Source organism: Cordyceps militaris, assembly GCF_000225605.1.
Source record: "Cordyceps militaris CM01 unplaced genomic scaffold CCM_S00003, whole genome shotgun sequence".
NCBI lineage: Eukaryota > Fungi > Ascomycota > Sordariomycetes > Hypocreales > Cordycipitaceae > Cordyceps > Cordyceps militaris.
Window position 1 is genome coordinate 3,348,893 of NW_006271971.1, and position 11,931 is coordinate 3,360,823.

At 50.9% G+C, this 11,931-nt stretch overlaps 2 protein-coding genes across 2 annotated transcripts; one reads left to right on the forward strand and one right to left on the reverse strand.

The window, feature by feature from the left end:
• Positions 1 to 204: 204 nt before the first annotated feature.
• On the reverse strand, positions 205 to 5,615 carry CCM_04668 (endosomal peripheral membrane protein; the record flags this gene model as incomplete). Its single annotated transcript, XM_006669815.1, has 6 exons — positions 205 to 2,256; positions 2,307 to 4,787; positions 4,837 to 4,925; positions 4,975 to 5,355; positions 5,412 to 5,478; positions 5,538 to 5,615. 6 exons carry the CDS (start codon positions 5,613 to 5,615, stop codon positions 205 to 207), a joined length of 5,148 nt encoding a protein of 1,715 aa, XP_006669878.1.
• An 885-nt stretch (positions 5,616 to 6,500) lies between these two features.
• CCM_04669 (Protein kinase-like domain) lies at positions 6,501 to 8,133 on the forward strand (the record flags this gene model as incomplete). The annotated part of the gene is made up of 2 exons (XM_006669816.1): positions 6,501 to 6,953; positions 7,024 to 8,133. 2 exons carry the CDS (start codon positions 6,501 to 6,503, stop codon positions 8,131 to 8,133), a joined length of 1,563 nt encoding a protein of 520 aa, XP_006669879.1.
• Between the last annotated feature and the right edge of the window lie 3,798 nt (positions 8,134 to 11,931).

The window sequence follows — 11,931 nt, forward strand, 5'->3', positions numbered from 1 at the left end:
TTTTTTTGATGCCCCGCGATGGGTTGACCCCACGCCGGTGACGCACCGGCTAACAGTTGGTAGAGGCGTCCATGTAAGACGCCAACCATTTATTGGACAAATTTAGGAGAGGAAGGAGATTCTGAAGCTTTAGTCATCCGATTGCATACATTTATGGTGATATTGGGATAGGGCAACAAACACCCTCTTCATCAGCATCTTGTTCTAAGCAATGCCCATCTCTCCACCTATCACGTCCAGCGCTTCCCTGAGCAACCCCAATACCTTATCATCGCCTCCTGCGACTAACCCCTTGACCAGCAGCGGGTACAGCCGCAGCAGATGCTTTCGATTCGTACTGTGCGCCCCCGTCAGGGCCGGTATGGCAGCCGACTCGCTATGCAGACGGACGAGCCTCTGCAGCGTCCACAGCAGCTCGCGTCTCTGGCTCAGAGGCTGCGGCATCTGGCCTCGTAGCGGCTGGTCGGCCACGTAGGCGCGCAAAGTGAGAGCGCACCGCAGAATGAAGAATGGCGCCACTGAGGCGGCAATGCGGGCTCTCGCGGATAGTGGCGGGGCATCCTTCGTTGCTTCGCCCTTTTTCTTTTGCTGTGCTTTGGAGGACTGGTCGGCGTCCTCTTGCGTTACCAGGGCAAAGAGCTCTTCAAACGCAACATAGGCGATTTTGCTCCGGCGTGTAGGGGGCACAAATACGGTTCGACCCGTTCGTGTCTCGTAGAGCGCAGAAAGTCCAATCCCACCTTCTCCGTTAATGATTTCGTAGTCAGCATCCGTGGGTGCATGGATGATGGATGTTTTGAAGAGGCTCGAGGCAACAGCTTTTCTGGCTTTGTCGGCAACTTCTTCTGCACCGAGATCCGGTATGATAAGATCGCGTAATCTCTTGAAAGAATCAATGTCAAATTCCTCATCAGCAGCAAAACTAGTTCCGGCTACAGCGTCGTCGCAATCAGCACTCAGGATGCTATCGCCAAGGCGTGCAACATTGAACCAGACATGCTGTGCAGTCTCTTTCGCGACCTTTAGATCCTTCAATTGTGGCAAAGCAGCCTCCAACACGGCAAGGGAAGACAACGTCGCCATTCTCCACGGCTGGACTGCTTTGGTCGTCAGCGGGAAGCTGTATTTCAATGATATCGGTTTGCAAAGTGCTGCGAGGGCCGTCGCAAACGACCCAGTGTTGTATATGTCCCGGTCCGCTGCATGCTTCAATGCTACCAATTCCAAGAAGGATATGCTCGCTCTTGACAAGGCAACAAAGGTGCGCTTAGGTTTCTGCTCCTGACTTAGGTCTTGCTCGAACGCCAGCGTAGCAAGTTTCGAGGTATGTGACAACATCGCAGCCGGAACTCCGTCCACGTCGGTTCGTATCATCTTGACTGCCTCCATGATTTTAGATTGAAGCGGCGTCAGGTTATCCAGATCCGATGCCAACGAACCAAACGAAGCCTCCTGGGCCGATGCATGAAGTAAAGTCAGAATTCTCTCGACTCTCTCCACTGTAAGTTTCGCCTGCATCAGTTGATAGATCTCTGTCAAAGATCCGACATGTGCCAGCAGACAGCCTTGGTTGTCTTCCCCCTTTGCTTCGCGTTTCTGAGCAGCAGGTACGCCTCGCGCCCACAGCTCCCAGGCCATATCGACCGCAGCTTCATCGAATTTCGCTTTCCGATCTTCATTCGCTTGTGCTAGCATATGGGCTAGTGCTTTGAAGGTTGCAGTATTAATGGTCAGAACTTCAAAGTCGAGCAGCTTTGCGAAATGCTTCAAGAGTTCCTTCCACAGCTCATTGAAAGACGGATGCACTGTGAGTACATCAAGGTAGTTGGCCAAGAGAGCAGATATCCCATTAAGAACGACAACTGAGGTGTCGTGCCATTCATGGCGGGTGCCGTCAGTTCCAACCTCGCTCGCAGATTCCAATTCATCTTGAAGCGAGGACAGAAGTCTGAACAAGACAGACTTGATACACATGGACCACGCCTCTGGGGTGAGGTGATCCCCATACGCATCAAAAATGCGAAGCAAGGTCTGTATGGCACTGTTGCGAAGCTCAAGCCTAGTATCGGAGCTTACGGCTGTGAGACGTTGTAGCAGCAGCAGCCAAAGCGCTGCAGAGGAACTTTTATCGTCGCTATTTGCAGCAAGCTTCGCTAGACTTGTAGAGCCAACATCTCTCATCAGCTCTTCGGTGATTTCTAGCGACTTCGAATGACCCGACAAAAAGTCGGATAATATCCAGAAAAAGGTAACAGTCTAATTGCAGTTAGTGCCATGATACACAACTTTTTGACAAGCGATCTTACCGTCAAGGCAATATTTAGATCATCGTCTTGCGAGCTGAAATTGTACAATGCATCGACAAGGTTCAAGAAACAGCCATTAGGAAGTGAAGCCAAAAAGTCGGAGCAGATGAGTTGCAGCGAACCGAACGCAGAGCGTACCAGCTTCGATGACCTAGTCCCAATTACTTTACTCGAGTCCCTCCCATCTTCCGGGATTGTATCGCTGGCCACAAACACGCTGCCGATGATTTCAAAGGCAACATCCCAGCCCTCCACTAAGCTTTCACCGTGATTCTCGAGGATTTGGCGGAGTCCTTCAAGTATAACGCGGTGGATTTCTAGATCCGTTGCGTTGCCAGCAACAGAGTCTTGACGTTTCTTTTCCCCTAGGGCTGCCAGCGAGTCACGCAATCCCCCGAGAAGACGGAGTTGAATGGGGCCGCGCAGCTTCTCTGGCAAGTTGGCTGCTATACTACCAGATTCAAGCATGAATCTTGCCAGAACTTCCGCTGCCCTTATGCGAACGGATGCGCTCATCGTGGTTGAGTCAAGAGTGGCGCTCAGTTGGGCAATAAGCAGATTCCAACCGGATTTGTCCGGGTCACTCGTCAACAACCTTTCCGAGTTAATGGATGCAATTTCGCCAAGCTTAGCCAAAGCAAACAACAGTTCCTGGTTGGTGTCTGTGACTGTTTGGTTGGAAAAACTGAGTACACGCCTGTGGTGACCCTGGCCAGGCTTGAGTGGCGCTTTTGTTTGCGGTTGCGCTTGTGTGCTGTCCGTGGAAAGCTGCACAGTCAACAATCCGCAAATAGATTGGATCACATGAGCAAATTGTTCGTCGGGGAAGTCAATTGTGCTTTCAAACAGTCTGGATGCAGCAGTTTCGACAGAGCGCACTTCGTGGCTGAAATTTGCCATTAATGAGTTGTGTTCATTCTCGATTCCCTGCTCAGGAGCTCTGCTGATGGATGGAGACCGCATCGAACCCTTGCTCGTGGAGAATAAGACAAGATCAGCCTGTTGTAATGTTTCGAGGATGATGCTCCACGACGTGCCCAGTGTCGGTCCGAGTGCGATTCCAAGATTCAAAAGAGCACGTAGGCAGAGAAGGTTCCGGGTATTTAGCGATGCACTGGTAACATCTGCGCCGACTTGACGCTGTTTCTCTGCTGTTTGGGGGCTTTGTAGGGACTCGACGCTTAGAAGACCTCTCGCGTTGCTGAAAATGGTGGAGGCGGGACTCTCCGGGATCGTGCCAGGTGTAATTGACCGGGATTGTCCAGCGTTGAGACAAGCCGTCAGTACATATGGCGGTACGGCTGACTTTCCGAGCGTTGTCAAAAAGGCGTCTCTCGGAGTTGCGAGCTGAAGCAACCCGGCGACATGAGCAAAGCGTTGGAAGGCTCGAACGAGTCCATGGTAGTACTCTGAATCCAGCGAAGCATAGAGAAAATTGGAGCATGTAGCCAGGATGGCCGGCCAGCATTCATCCACAATAGAAGAACATATCATGACCTCGGAGTGCAAAGGATGGCTTTCAAGCGTGAGTGGATTAACAGGGATCGGATTCTTCTTAAATGATGCCGATCGCTCTGGCCTAGTTCGAACTGTCGTGCTTTCGGTATCTAGGTGTTGCGGCTTCGGCGAGTCCCTGTCTGATTCTTGTGGAGAGACCTTGCGGCGGCTCCTGTTATCATTGGAAACTGTAAGCGGGAGAATGAATTTGGCAAGACCATCAGAGAGGGACGAAATGCACGCCAGGATCAAGCTGTACACGTATGTTTCGGGGATAGGAGGCGGTTCGGTTTTATCCAGTTGGTCGATGCAAGGAATACGAATAGTACTCCATTTAGAGCTGATGCCAACATGGGAAGTTTCTGTGCCAGACGTGCCACTCATGATGCCACTAACGCCACTGGCTTCCAGAACGGCCTGATCAGAGGCATCCTGGCCGTCGCGATTGTCAGATGCTGGAATTGTAGATTGGTGACTTAGCCCTATGACGGCAGGTTTCTCGGTGCCGAGACGGACAAAAATGGCAACAAGTGCCTTGAAGACATCCTTCTCTCCCTTCTTGGCGTCGTACAGGGCATATATTTCTCGTATCAGGGCGTGCTCCGCAAAGAGCCCGCGGAATACTTCCATACATAGGGCTCTCTTCCACAGCAACGAATCATGGTCCATCAAATGAGTCAGGATATCGAGCGCTTCGCCACATTCTGTCGGTAGAAGACTAATGTGACGACGTAGCAAAGTGTACAAGATGCGAACTAGTCTGACCGAGGTAGAGAATGTAGGTTTCCCTTTGAGGGCGCTCACGAGCAGAGGCATAACGCGCACTCTCAGTACTTGCACTTGTTCGGGGTGCTTGGCTAATAAGACGCCGTGGTTAGTGATGACAGATTCGATCAGCTCCAGCCCAAAGGTTTGAGGAAGACCGGCGAAGCGCATGTATTCTGGTCTCTGGTTCTCGGTGAGAAGACAGAGGTCATTGAATATCTGTCACATGTCAGCGTATGTCTTCAGCTGAGGGGCTTATGCCACTTACTCTGTAGGCGTCGAGGGCTGCGGCACGCAGTTCGACCTTGCCAGTGGCAGTAGCAGCGTCGCCAACAAACGGCTCATTGGAGGCAGCTTCTATTCAGATCAGCGGAGCTCCAGGTAGTAGAATCGGGAGACGTTGTACCATCTTCTGTAACAACCTTGTCAAAGACCGCTACTACAAGCTGCTGCAGTGTAGCCGCGGATGTGTTGTTGACAATTGCATTTTTGCTGCTCTGCAAAATGAAGCAAATGTTGAGCGTTGTCACAAGCAGTTCGCCCTGAAGTTCAGCAGCGTAGTTTTGAAGAAGCGACGGCAACGCTTGCAGGATTTTCAGTTGGACGTCTAGAGCCGCGGACGAAGCTTGCATTAAGGCATCGAGAACTTGGTTGAGCTTGGATCGCGGCAGCGCACTGGCAACAATAAGCCTCTGCAGGCACACGATGGCAATGCTGGTAAACTTTGCATTTTTAGTTCCGCAAGCAATAATGAACGGGTTGACGAAATTGATCCTCGCTGATAATTCTGGTGGGAGTTTGTTAGTCCGCACCCAACGACGAAGGGTGGGAAGGTGGGCTCACGATCAGAAACGGCATTCTCAGGAATGGAACCAAGTAGTTTCAAGTCTTCCAGAGACTTTTCAGCGGCCTAGCTATACAGTCAGCTTATGAATTCGGTATGATGCGTAAAGAAGCGAGGGTATGCACCTGTCGCAAGTCATTGTGCTTCCGCTTGCTCTCCTGGATGAGATTCGCTAGCTCAGTAGCGAGCAGCTGTGTGGTCATGTCTCCTCCGGCCCCGCAGTCTGCTCCGGGACGGGCACGAACTGGTTAGCTATCATCCGTGTAAGAGCGGCGCTGGGAAGAAGAAAAAGGTCGATTTATGGTAGTGACGGTGACAATGCGTTGTTGACCTCTATGGACCTCTATGCAAACACGTATGCTGCCAATCAACTTGGTCTTGGTATGCACCCGCCCAACGCACGACCCACGACAGTTCGAAGCGGCAGAATCTTTCACCGCTCGCGCCGTTTCACGTGCATTGCAGGCACCCGCGTTCCATTTATACCTACAAATTATTTGTTATTTATACAAATTACTTAGCTTAGTAACAAAAACATCATGTTCGAGAGTTGTCAGTACGAGGCTAAACTTGAGCAATACCTATCTCTTCATTGCGCAACAAGCGATGAAACCCAAAGTTCTGTCCATCTCTCAGTCGTTAGCGATAGCAAGCTTACTCAGACAAGGAGACGGCCTCGCCCTCGACGGCTGAGGGCGCCATCACCCTTGTTGGATGCACGGTTGTCTTTGAGCCAAACTGGGCCTTAAATTCCTGGCTACACCAATTTGGTACAATGGGAAGCCTTGGATGAGCCCAGTGTGTCGTCCACAGATTCAATCCCAACGCCCAGGCAACAGTGAACTTGGGAGGAAACAACCCGCAAAGACGTGCCCTAATATACTTGCAACTTTTTCCTGCTCGCCTTGCTGCCGATTCCGTTTGTGACCAACAGGTACAGAAGCCTCATTCGCACAGCTCGCCAAGCTTTGTCCCCCTGCAGGCGTATTATCTGTCACATGACTCCGCGTCAAACCAACATTGAGGGGGCTTCCCGTTCTCTTTGTGCCCCCTTTCTCTCCCCAAAATATTAGCCCAAAGAATCTGCCATGACGACGCGCAATCTCCTCTCCGGCCCCATCACCCTATCTGATGCAAAAGGTCGAAGCTCAAACGTTCTTCATGCCTTGCTATACCCGCAGCGCAAGCTAGCCTTTTACAACTATATAGAAGAACATCGGGTGCTTTTAGAGGAGGTCATCGCACATCACTTAGGCGCCAAGCCAACCAACATCCAACTTTCCCCCCAGGAATGGTGGAGACATGGATCCTTCAATCTTTGCGTACCGTTTACAATCCACGTCGACCCTGCGAAGCCAAATCTTCCAGAGCATGCTTTTATTCGTTTTCCTCTGCCCTACCGTGTTGGGGAATTGATACACCCTGGCAACTCGGATGAAAAACTCAGCTGTGAGGCGGCCATGTATGCATGGCTCGAAGAGAATTGTCCCTCGGTTCCTATACCAAAGTTGTATGGCTTTGGCTTATCTACGAATCAAAGGGTAAGCGCCGTTGCTGACTTTTGAATCGCTTCTCCGTGTCTTGTCGTCTCCTTGTCTCATTATCCCCTAGTTCACGAATGTCAACCTGCTTCCCTGGTGGTCGCGCTGGTTCCACGAAGCTCGACGCATCTTCTTAGCGACTCTTGGCCTCCAGACACCCTCGCAGTACGCCCGTCATGCCTCGACTCGTTTTGCGGCCCTTGACATTGGCTATCTGCTCATCGAGATGATCCCCTTTCAGAGGGGGGCAATTCTGTCGGAAACCTGGCAAGAGAAACGCGATGACGCTCGACTGCAGAATCTACAACGAGATCTGGCAAGAGTGATGGTCTCACTTTCGCGTGTCCGCTTACCCCGTATCGGAACCTTCCGCCTAGACAACGATGGCTATTTACGCCTAGACAATCGTCCTATAACCGTCGACAGTACCATGCACGAAAATGATGGGCTGTCTCCTACTATATCACGACGTACGACATTCTCGAGTGTTCGGGACTTCATCCTTTCCCAGCTAGCAATCTTTGAAACGCGGTTTCTTGAACAACCGAATTCAGCACTAGATGAATTCGAAGCCTGGCCCCAGATGGGTAGCCTAGCTATCGCTAAGCTCGCGCTCCCGCAATTATATCGAGACGACCTCTGTAATGGCCCTTTTGTGTGTTGCTTAACTGATCTCCATCAAAGCAATATATTTGTCGATGAGGACTGGAATATCACCTGCATCATTGATCTAGAATTCGCCTGTTCGTGGCCAGCCGAGTTCGTACAAACTCCGTACTGGCTAGACGCCAAATTTCTTAACGATATCAACCCCACCGACTTTGCAGCCAGGCACGTCGAATTTACAGCGCATATCAGACACGAAGAGGAGGCGCAGCAGCCTAGAGACCTAGGTACTGAGCCACTTTCATCCATCATGCAGCGGTCATGGGATAGCGGAATGGTTTGGGTTCCTCTAGCACTAAAGCATCCGGCAACATTTACGCAAATCTTTGAGAAGCATATTTTGAAAAGCTGTTTTGACTATCCTGTGGATGAACTTGATAATGGCGCATATATGAGATTCTGTTCCCGTATTTTCCGCCGCAATTCACGACAGCTTATCGACCGCAAACTTGACGATGGAGCTAGGTACATGAAGAGGCTTACAGAGGCCTTCACCGATGCCGCAGAATCTTGACCCGAGCTGAGTGTGTTCAATTTTCACCACTGTTTTTCTTTGGTGGTGTCGGGGGTCGAACAACTTTCTTCTGCCTGGCCTCTTTAGCAGCCTTCGCAGATGACGAGAGCTGCGCAATTGCTGCGAGAGGAATATGGAGAGGATATACGGGCTTCATTGTTGCGGTTCCGATCTCGACGCCGGAAAACGAGCTTGCAGTTCCGGGGTTTGTCTTGGAGAATGAACTTGGTTTCTCTTTGTCTGCCATTTCTAGCCTGAGCGCTGGTGAGTAATGCGGTATTGCTTTGGGAGCCACTAGTATTACTCACTTGTTTGTTCTTGGCTTTCGTATGTAGAGTTTAGTAGGGCTCAGTAGAGTAGTTTATTGAGAGTAGATGGAAACATGCTTTCGTCCGACCATGTTGTATTTATACACAGCGGTGCTCGCGCTCCTCATTCTTACAATTAGGTGGACAGGCTGCAAGCCTTGGACCAACGTGATGCTGTGATGTTGGACAGGGGTAGTTAGGGTTACCCGAGATATGCCACGTTGACACACCCTTCACGAGCAAGAGCATTACTGGTTTGCAAAATGCCTCTTGGCACAGCCAGAAGATCCCAAAAGGGTACGTGGCAGGCAGCTCAGCTGGTCCATCCCCACTCCCGCCTTCTTCGCCAACAGTCACACAACGTACGTTGAGTATGTTGTCGGTTTGCACCTGAGATTGCCCCTTCTTGTACAAGGAAGTTTCGCGGTGTCAAGCTTTTTTGGCGGTTCCAGCGCCATAACAGCCCTATTGTCCACTTTGAGAATATGTGAGCGCTAGGTTTGAAGCCATGGGCAGGAATCTAGGTCAGTATGTCGCAGTATGCACGTCGGTGCTGGCTGCTGCCTAGATGTGCTCAAGTGACGAATGTATTGGGAGACACTGAATCTTTCCTGCCAGGACATGGGCTCACACGTCATCATTGGTGCCCGATTACCCCGTGCATGCTCACCTTGTCACAAGGAAACAGCGTGACGTGTGCGTGATATCTGAACGACATGAGTACACACGGCTGCCTATCTGGTGCTCCATGAGTCGTTTTCTATTAGAGAGGCCTCAGGAAAGTCCGCATAGAAGAGAAATCTCTGCGACGTTTTGCTGCAACAAGCCGTTGATTGAGATGGGGTCACCACCGAGGGACGCCGGGTCATGGGAACGGAACCCGGCATTTTTCAGGCTTCCAAATACGCGTCCATACCTTCATATGAGAGGCATATGCGGCCACATTAGTCTGCTGACGCAAAGCAGGCCACGATCTCTGGCCGGCCGGAGCACTGCTGGTACTGACGCTTCGGTGCAGCTCGGCCTGGCGGTTAATAGCCTGGGTGGCTGACAAGAATGATACCGAGGAGCCAAAGTGGAAAATTACTGTTGACGGGTGGGAAATAGATTTAGGCCGCGGTACACTTGCAACATTTCCCTGGGCGCGTAGTCGACCATGTAAGTGGCCAGTGCTGCGCCATCCTCGCCCTCCGTGACACAGCCTGGCCACCAACCAAACAAAACCTACCTAAACAGCATGTTAGCAAAGTCGAAGGTCATGATCATGGATCCAATTACATATGCACCCAAATTGTGGTGAGTAGCAGCGGCTTGAAGCCAGACGGCCATGCTCGAAGAATCGAACCAAACCCACCAAGGGACGGAAACCTAAGCGTCAGTGAAGGGCTTGATTGGGATTTAACAGTGAGCAATTGCCGAACTTTGTCTGTTAGCTTGCAGCTTCCATATTATATGTAATTTTTCTATCGAAATCTACATTCCTCCATTTTGGAAACTATGTTCCAGTTTTCCGAGCTGACGGTCGCCAAACCCTTTTTGCAGGTTGTCCAATTTTGGCTTTGTGCCGGACGAGCGAGTGAGTAGTGCTTCATCCGACATCTTCTTCGGCCAGAGAGCGTAAGACTGTCAAAATACAGATAGTCTCGGCTGCGATAGTTATCAAAGTGTCAGTGTCTTGGGAAGAGGTCCGATTCATGAAATGTGCATGCTTAACTGTGAAACCATAGGGCTCTACAAAAAGGTTTTGATCTGGCTGAGGCACGATATTGCAGCCACTGCAAAGTCATCACCTCTTCTCGACTGGAAAAAACTATAAAAGACATCATTTCACTGAGGTTTATTGCATGACAACCTCTGTGTATCAAGCAAGGGCCTGTCACAGGCGCGCGGCAATGGAGAAGGCGGCGGCAGGACAAAGAACGAAGAACGAAGAACGAAGAACGAAGAACGAAGAACGAAGAACGAAGAACGAAGAACGAAGAACGAAGAACTCTTAGAAAATATATGTTTACTATGCTTAGAGCGCATTGAACAGCAAGTTTTCGGGGCTCGAAGTGGCATATGTAAAACATTCCCGAATTCAAAGGTCAGCAGCAATGTTGCAGGGACGCTCTGGCTCATTGAACTGTTGGTTTTTTCTCCGCCGTGACAGACTCTCCATTTAGACTAAGTTCTTTAGCAATGAGCCAGTTACACGGCGTCTCTCCGCAAATTTGTAAGGGGAAACAGACTACCCCAGACATCGCAATCGGTCCACTTGGACACTTCACTAGGAAAGTCCAAATGAGAACGTGTGAGGTGGCTGTGAAAATGAGTGACCATCAGAACAATGAGCTGCCATCACGCCAGTTCATTCCATGTCTAGCTGCAGCTTTGGAACTGTTCATCTACTTTGAGTCTCGCGACTGAAGGATATTACTCTCCATGCGCGTTGGCTAGAGGGCGCCCCCTCGCCCCGCCAGCAAAAAATCACCAGAGGGATCCCATTTCTGCTCGTCATGACAAACAACAAGAAACACCATCCCAAGTCTCTTCGAGGGACTTTTGATCGCGCCTCTTCTTCCATGGTCGAGTAGCGTGCGTAGACGGAGTCTATGGATACCTCCACCGCAGAAGGAGACCCCATGAGGAACAGAGGAGTAAGAACGGCAGGGACATCTCATCGCCAGCCGTTCCTCGTTTAAAAGTAGAGCCTAGGTAAAATGAGCCACCATCCAGCTGCTCCTTTATCAGGGCGGGGAGTCGTCTTGTCAAAGGGCGTCTTGGCACGGAGATGGGCGACGGACCAAAATCCTGCTTGCCAAGGCGCCTGATTGTCGTTGGCGGCGGTGCCAAGCGGCCAAACCTCAGCATCGTGTACAAAAGAACCATTCTTTCGTTGGTCCCAGTGGCCATTTGATCCTTTTGATAGTTGACGTAATCGTTCAAGCCTCGCGGCCAGAAAACACGAGGAGGCGTTGTTGAAGGAATTGGTGGCAGCCACACCGGGCATGGTTGAGCTTGCTTGATAAGAGGAATTCGTAAGTATTATGGAATATTCTCTGAAAAGGAGTACAAGTGGCGCATGGCAGGCCTCAAGTTGTACCAGCAGCCATTCGCCTTGTGCTACTACCACCTGCAGCTCAGTCAGTTCGGCGAAACGTAAAGCTGTGTCGAAGCTGCAAAGGTCAGTGGCAGTTGGGAATGTCTGAATGCCACAAAAGAAATACACGGGGTTCCTTTGTAGACTCGGCTTGGCGGGTGGTGAACAGACGACGGCAGCCATTTCCGGCTTTTACGGTGTGTCATATATTATCCTCTATCCGAATACCCTTGGCGCGCCCAGCCATCACCACGCGACAACCGACGCCCACATGCCAGCGTTTCTTTGCCCGCCCAGCGCACATGGCTGCTTGTCAATATAAATCTGTCAACTGGACAGTTTTGGAAAGCAGTCGCATCGCTAACTAGCGCTTGTGGGGGAGCAGGCGGGGAGAGTGGGCGGGGGGCC